Source organism: Corylus avellana, chromosome ca6 (genome assembly GCF_901000735.1).
Source record: "Corylus avellana chromosome ca6, CavTom2PMs-1.0".
NCBI lineage: Eukaryota > Viridiplantae > Streptophyta > Magnoliopsida > Fagales > Betulaceae > Corylus > Corylus avellana.
Genome location: NC_081546.1, coordinates 26,980,236 through 26,988,360, shown reverse-complemented (window position 1 = coordinate 26,988,360; position 8,125 = coordinate 26,980,236). Strand labels below are relative to the sequence as shown.

The 8,125-nt window shown below is 35.5% G+C and overlaps 1 protein-coding gene and 1 pseudogene across 1 annotated transcript; both read left to right on the top strand.

Moving 5' to 3' along the window:
* The first annotated feature begins 1,126 nt into the window (after positions 1–1,126).
* Positions 1,127–5,168, top strand: LOC132183611 (senescence-associated carboxylesterase 101-like; annotated as a pseudogene).
* A 2,464-nt stretch (positions 5,169–7,632) lies between these two features.
* Positions 7,633–8,125, top strand: LOC132185495 (uncharacterized). Its single transcript, XM_059599263.1, has 2 exons — positions 7,633–7,850; positions 7,942–8,125. The coding sequence occupies exons 1-2, from the start codon at positions 7,633–7,635 to the stop codon at positions 8,123–8,125; spliced, it is 402 nt and encodes a 133-aa protein (XP_059455246.1).

The window sequence follows — 8,125 nt, the reverse complement described above, 5'->3', positions numbered from 1 at the left end:
GAAAATGCGAATGCGGATGTGGATGATTGCTATATCCATATCCAAATCCGCAAAATGCGGATAATGGTTTTTAATATCCGCATCTGGATCTGCATTATGTAATTACTATCCGCATTCATGCAGTTAATGCAGATATTATCTGTTATCCGCATTTGAGGTAACCGCTACCTGGTTAGCGGAGTCGGTTAGTAAAAATTACTAACCGCCTAGGGGGTTGCGGTTAGCGGTTTTAGCCACTAACCACTAACCGCAACCGCTATTTCACCCCTAACCAACACCTTGGGGTTTAAGTTCATGATATTCACTTGGTAGTAGTTATCATTATCTTGCTGTGTAATGGGAAGAAAACGATTATTCGTTTGTGGGTCTCATAGCAAGGGTGAATGAAACCAAGCTCCACGCAAATGGGAGAAAAAAGGGACCAATTTTTGGCTTCACCAACCTGGCCGGAAACGAATCTTCTGAAGGTCGTTCGACAACTTTTTAGAGAGTACTTTATTATTATTATTATTATTTAGGTAACTTTAATTCTTTTGGAAGTTTTTTGTGTTTTGAGTTTATTGTTTTAAGATTTTTTTTTTTTTAATTTTATTTAGGTTACTCATGTCTTTGATTTAGTCTGCACAAAACAAATATGTTCCTTAAATATAATTATACATGGGTTAACAAAAAATTAAAGTCATTTTTATGACTTTGTAACCGTCATAGTTTTTGGTTATGAACTTTCAGAACTTTATGTTTTGTGTGTCTTGAAATTTTATCAATGGAAGTTCCATTTTTTTCAAAAAAAAAATTGAATACTTACAGAAATCTCCAAAGTCCAAACTACTATCATTATTATTATATCAAAACAATTTTTTTTTTTTTTTTTAAAAAAAAAAACCTCAAAAATTATTGGAAGTGTTTGATAGATATATTTGTGGACCGTGGTGAGTTTTTTAGTTTTAAGTCATTATCCTGTTGACTTTCTAGTCTTGTCATTTCTCCCGCGAGGAACTTTCTCGTGGCGGCCATTGGTTAGTCGACGTTGACGACTGACGAGTCTTTGATTGATTCCCGTTGTTGTTATAACTTTGTTGCCAGCACGTAGCGATGTCTGTAAACGAGTCTAACAAAGCCATTGAGGATGAACCGATCTCCATTGTAAGAAGAAACCCATTGCATTTTTTTTTCTTCGTTTAATTTGTTTCTTGAGCATGGAAATCCCATTGCATCAAAATTTGTTGACTATTTATTTCCTTTGATTCTGGGTTGCAGATTTAGCAGTGGGTTAGAGTTGGGAAGTTTTGTTGTGATCTCTAATGTCCTGCACCATTCATGGGCTGCAATTTCGGAACTTTACACAGAAATCAATGAAGCGCCATCTTCGGCTTCCCCTGTTACTGTTAGATTCAAAATTGATGATCAGCAGCCAAACTGTACAATCATAGCTTTCGTTACTTGGCCTCCTTGTACGAAAGAGCGTCTTAAAGGAGAAGGAGGAGGAGACTTGGTTTCATCATCAGCTCTTAAGGAGACTTTTCCTCTCTTTGAATTCCTGTGCACCAAAACCAACCCACGTTTCTCCATTAACAAACCTGCAATCGATCTTTTTGCCAGTGTCCATGGTGTGCTGGATTTCTTGAAATCTCAGGTACCTCTCTATCCTTAATTTTTCCTTTTTTTTTTTTTTTTTTTTTTTCTCTTTTTCTTTAATTTATTGTAAGCTTGGGGAAATCTAGGCATATTTTAATTTTTTAATAGTAAAAAGTAAATAATATGATATAAAAATAAAAATGTTTTAATGATTTTGTTTAAGAATAAAGTGAATAGTATTTAAGAGCGGCAATAAAGTAAGAAATTAAGAATATCTCTAATGCCTAATTCAGTACGAAGGGGGTAGGGATTTTAGAGAAGGAAACGAAAGTCATCTTTTGACCTGTTGCTGGCTGCCTTCTATAGCCAATTTGTAGCAACCACTAGCCATGTGGCACAAATTAATAGGGGACTTTAATTAATAGGGGACTTTTCTTGATGTTGAATTCCTTAGCCCCATGACTCCTGTGAACCATCAATTTCTGCTAGTATTGCAGGAACCAATGCTATTGTACTAAGAGAGGGGATCATGTGTGGTGCTTTGTGGTTGTATCCGGGTCTATTGGTTGATTGATTGGCTTGGTATCCTATCTACTAGGACCAGAAAGATAGGTAAAAGATGAGGTGGTAAATGATTTTTATAATTTCTTTTGGAGAATAGCTATGCAAGGAAAATTGGGCAAATTTGCTAATTTTTGTTTTTTTTTTTTATATATATAGCATAAAGTAAAAGAATTAACAAACAACTCAATAAATAGAACACTCAAAAACTATTTTCACCAATAAAACATCAAAAGGGAAAAAAAATCATCTAAAAAAATTACCAAACGAGTCCAAACCGCCCAGGTCTTTGTATGCTTAGGAGAAAAAAAAAAAAATTAGTAAGGTCTTTGTATATGATATATATGGACCGTTTTTTATTGTATCGATCAAAAGAACTTTGAGAATTTCAGTCGGCTGTTATTAAAGTTATAAGATTCATATTTTAATGCAGATTTCCACGAAGCCATTCATTATCACTGGACACTGACTGGGAGGATCTGTTGCCTCTCTCTTCACCTTATGGCTGCTGGACAAAATCAATTTAGCAACCACCAAACGCCCACTTTGCATCACTTTTGGTTCACCCCTTATTGGTGATGATGGCTTGCAAGAAGCCATATTACAATACTCAACATGGAACTCTTGCTTTTTGCATGTGGTTTTGGATCGAGATCCAGTCCCAAGAGTCTTAATTTCACCCCCCAATCCTAGTGCTGCTGAATTGGCTTCTCCAACCAAGGAATACAAGCCTTTTGGCACATTTCTCCTGTGTTCCGAACTGGGTTGCGCTTGTCTTGAAAACCCTGAATCTGTTTTGAAGTTGTTGATGGCAACGGGTCCTGGAAATCAATATCCTAATCAAGTTAATTTGGAGTTCTTTGAGTATAAAAATATAGTCGAACAACTCCACGGTAATGTAATGTGCAAGGATAGTACTACAAAACTCCACGATGAATGGATTGCACAACCATTACAGGCAGGCATTATTACACAACTAGAAGCAATCGGACTGGGGCGACCGCAGGTACTAGCTCAATCTCTTTTTTATTTGGAATTGGATCATAGATAATTGCTCATTATTTGACTCATATATATCTCATGCTGAAAAACCCTAATTGACTCCAATTAACACACATTCTGATTGTATAGTTGTTTCACAAAATATTATGTAGGAAATAAATCTGACTTAACAAATAATAATCAACCAAATACAAATATGTAATTAACATTAAAGAACACAGATATTTAGTTACGAAGAGAAAACTATTTAGAAAATTCTCTAAATGTAAAACCTTTCGGAGCAGCCAAACCTAGGAAATCACTCCACTATAAAAGACTAAGAATTACAAGAAGTTCACGCTTACTAAACTTTTGCAATTGACACTCCCTTGCATAAGACAAGCGACCCACTCAACTTCTACTGCAGTAGTCCTTTCCAGAACATCTGGTACAATTCTTCTATATGATCTCCTCATCGGAATTCCGATTGGCTTCAAGTGTTTAATCAAACGAGAATGAGATTTCTCACCTTTATTCGAAGAGAGATCCAAAACACTCCAGTTCGATATCTCTATCTCTCTCTCTTAGCTCCCAATATTCGCTCTCCGAATTCATACATAATAATGTGCATAAAAGTCGTTTAAATATAAATTCGCACAACCATATTAAGCGGCCGTGTCTGGACAGGGATACGTACATGTTCGGACACGGCTAGGGTTACATATGCATAAACCCTTGATGTCTGAACAGCCAAGCTCAGTGTCCAGATAGGCCAAGTAAAATAGACTTTCTGTAAATGCTGTCCGGACAGGTCTTCAAAGTGAACAAGTGAACTTTCTGTAAATTCAATTTGGACACGGCTTCTGGCTGTCTGGACAGGCCCTAGATTTTTAAGTTGAACTTTCTGAAAATTCTATCCGGACACTACTTTTGGCTGTCCGAACAAGATGCTCATTTTCATCAGTTTACATGCAAACCGAATATGCCAAAACATAAACTAACACATGCTATGGTACATACATAGATGAGATCGAATCACTATCATTTAATTATATGAGATGTTTTCCAAAAATCTACTTATTGGTAGTAGCACAACTCATTTTTAAAAAATCATGGCGCGCAGCAGCAGAGCAATATTGACATGAACACGCTAATTAGAAACACAGAGAGACAGGAGAGGAAATGGTTAATGAGGAGGAGGGAAGTTTATGATTCCACCGTGTTAAATGAGATGAAAGCATACATGACCCAACTGGAATGGTACAAGAAGTGTTGTGAGGACGAGGGAATTGGATACTATGACAGGTTCAAGAATGCATTAGATAGCAGTGACATTAAAGCACAAGCGTTCAAGAAACCCCTCACATGTTACTGGATGGACATGGTTGATGAAGCAGAGAAAAAGCCCCAGAGGAATGGCGCCTCCTTTACCACCGGCTGGCTCTATGCTGGAACAAACTACCGAAGGTTGATTGAACCGCTGGACATAGCTGAATACTACCGTGACGGCAAAACAGACTACATGGCTAAAGGAAGGTCTAAACATTACACCCAATTGGAGAAATGGCTCAGTGAAGATGTGAAACCTGCAGCAAGCCGTCCAAATAATTCCAAGAAACAAAAACTGGCGGATGGCCTGACGGAGGATTCTTGCTTTTGGGCATATGTTGAGGAGGCTCGCATTTCATGCAATGTGCTGCTGAGCAATGGAGAGTCGTCGAATGATATGGATAAACATAAACGGAGCCTGATTGTGTTTGAAGCCTATGTATTGGGTATGCTCAAGAATTATGCAGTATCCCCTGAGATATTCTTCAAGCAGAGCAGCTTCATGAAATGGTGGAAAGACTACTTGGAAATTATCCTAAAAGGTATCATGGGAACTTCTTATACTTCTCCATTCACTCACTTCATGCAAAATGGCCAGTTCCGCCACTATGCTCCTGGCAGCTGCCTGTAGGAACTCTTTCCCCGGCCAATAAATTGTAAAGGACAACATCTTTTCAATTTCTTTCTCTTTTTTCAATTTTTCCATATCGTTTTCTTTTGCATTTTGGGATGTAATATGATATGAGTGCATTTTCCAGGAAAACATATGATCCACCATAAATGTGAGAAATTAGTCATTTTAGTACATAGTATATATATATATATATATATATATATATATATATATATATATTGTGGAAGTTTACTTCTTAATACCTTAAGGTTGTAACTTTATCTTGAATACGAGAAAATAATAGATTAAATTCAAGAATTTTAGAAGTGTATGGTATAATTTTTAAATTGCTTTTTAGTATCAGTTCAATTGGAAGAAATGGTTTACAAATCCAACGTGAAATTTTGAGAATATATAGTCTATGCTTATTTTGCAAGCTATTTAAAATTAGTATTAATACCTCAAGTTGAGTTAGATTAATTATGATAACCATAATTTTCACAATTACAAAAGTTAAGAAAAATTAAATTATTTGATTTTGAATAATTTAGTTTTTTTTTTTTTTTTTTTTTTTTTTTTTTTTTTTTTTTTTTTTTTTGTGTGTGTGTGTTCTGAGGAAGTAAAGAGCACTTTGATACTAATAATTTTGAACAAATTCTGAAATTCAAATTAAGAACTTCTATTCTAAGTACTTTATCATTAAAAAAATTTATTTTACTAAACTTATATTTGAACTTTTAGAAAAGATAATTATCTTTTAAATTTAAAGTTGGAAACTAAGCCACTGTCAATAATTAGTTATTAACGTTTAAATAACTAAGAAAAGAAAAGAGTTGAATAAATTGAATGCTTTTAATTAGGAGAAACTTTACTTAACACTCTTAAACTTTCATCGCTTTTACAACTTTGAGAAATTTCAAAACTTCAAACCGTTTTTATCTCTTAAGTACCCCATATATAGTGCTTGTTAATGTTTTGGGTTCAGTGTTGAATGTGGTGGCTTCAGAGGTCTGTCTGCAGATGCTCCAGCATTGGCTTAGCTTGTTGATTTGGGCACTTAATTATGGATAAAATCTTCATGGTTTGGAGATGATCATTCCATTTTTTGGATCTTTTGGTACAATTGACAAATGGGGTTCCGTACGCGAATGATCTGACATATTCAGAATTTGACCATGAGTGAATTTATGCAGAGCAGTCAACTATTTGGGACAGATATACTAGCTTGGGTTATAGTAATATGTAAGTGTTTCACCTTTCTTACAAAAAAAAACATAAAATGTTTCACCTATTTAGACTTCTGCATTGAAAGTGAATTTTGGTTTTATGGGAGGGGGAGATCCAAAGCCAATTTTATCACCCCTTGAAATTACTATTGCTTTATTTTTATGGTCTTGTTCATGCTTTTATGGTTTTTTGATTTATGATTTTTGTTCCATAAATTTATCAGATATAAGAAACAATACTAGATCGACCGGATAGGCATATTGCAGGATTTGCGTAATCTGGCAGGCAAGTATGATGATGCAACTTCCACTTCAGATGTCATGTTTGTGGTTCTACCCTCTCCATAACCTCTCTTTATAAACTTTGGTAAGATTATCCTTTTTGGGTGATGTGGATACACTTCCACTGCAGTATCATGTTACCCTGCCGGCTGGAATTGTGTGGAGTTCATTCCAGGTGGTTTCATTGTGGGAATGCTTCTACATAGGAGTGTTCTTTGTAAAGATTATGAAGAGGAATTTCAATAGCAGAATTGAGAAGCACCAAGCAAGCGCCATTATCTCTTGCTTTTACTGGCTATTGCTCAGAAGTCAGATCCCATTACTGTTTTGGCAGGGCAATGTTGGTGTTTAAAGTCATGCTTTGGGAGTTGTAAGGATGAGGAATTCTTTAGATTTTCTAAGATAATACCATGGTAAAATCCTTAAAATTTGAGCAATTAAATATTTATTATTCTGTTACCTTAATATTTAACACTTGAGAGATCCTTAATTTATTTTTTATTTATTTATTTATTTATTTATTTTTTTTTCAAGTTGGTGTTATCTAATTATAAATCTATTTAAAGATTGTTCTCGTGTTAATAAATTATGCAGAGAAGTTTATTCTCTAAACTCTTGGTTTGAAGGAGGCCTACATTCTATCGAAAAACCTACCCTAATTGATATTCAGGTTTGTAACAACTTGATATCAGAGCTAATAATGGCTTCATCATCTTCCGATTCTGAACATAGGCTCGAACATTTGGAGGCAAAGTTGTATTCTGCAGTGGGTGATATACAGAAGTTATTCATGAACTCTCCATTTGATCAGCTGAGGGAGCTGGGGAGGAAAAGAAACCTGTGAAGCAAGCCAAGCCAAGCCCAAGCCTGCAGGACCCAAAAAAAAAAAAAGAGCTCACTGGTAATGGAATTTTCATGGTAGAAACGCATATACGAAATGATTTTTGCATTTTTCTCTAAATATAACGTTAAAAATATCAAAATTACAATTGTGCCCTTGTTGGATGAATGATTTTTAGAATTGAGAATGGTCAAAGAGTAACGAGCCCAAACAGAGGATAGGAAATGCTGGTCACTAGAAAGAGCCTTATCTTCAACAGCCCGACTACTTATCCGTTTGTGAGGAGAAATGTCAGAAAATTTGGAACCTCAATGGCTAAGAAGAAAGATTTGTCTGATAATTCCAGGTCCCACCAAGAAACCATTTTCCCAATGAAAATCTCCAACCCAATTCTTGCTCGCTCTGTTGTGGCCCTGCTTGGGCTGGGATTCATCGATGCTGGGTACGTATGCTTTTTCGTTTGTTTTCTTTGATATTTTTTTCATCAGAAACTTGAATCTATGTTTCTCATGAAGAAAGATTTCAATGTTCAGGTACAGTGGAGACTGGTCAAGGATTGGAGTGATATCAAAGGAGACTGAGGACTTGCTAAAGCTTGTAGCTTTTGTAGTTGCTCCTTCGTGTATCTTCCTCATTTTTTCTTTCTCCAGGAACCTGAATCTTGATATATATATTACTGTTGATATTTGTGTGATTTTGAATGAGAAATTGAAATGA

Excerpts from the sequence above, each read along its gene's own strand:
- LOC132185495 (XM_059599263.1), top strand. The coding sequence starts at position 7,633 with ATGCTGGTCACTAGAAAGAGCCTTATCTTCAACAGCCCGACTACTTAT. Across the intron at positions 7,851-7,941 it reads CTGGGATTCATCGATGCTGG|GTACAGTGGAGACTGGTCAA; the intron begins GTACGTATGCTT and ends TTCAATGTTCAG.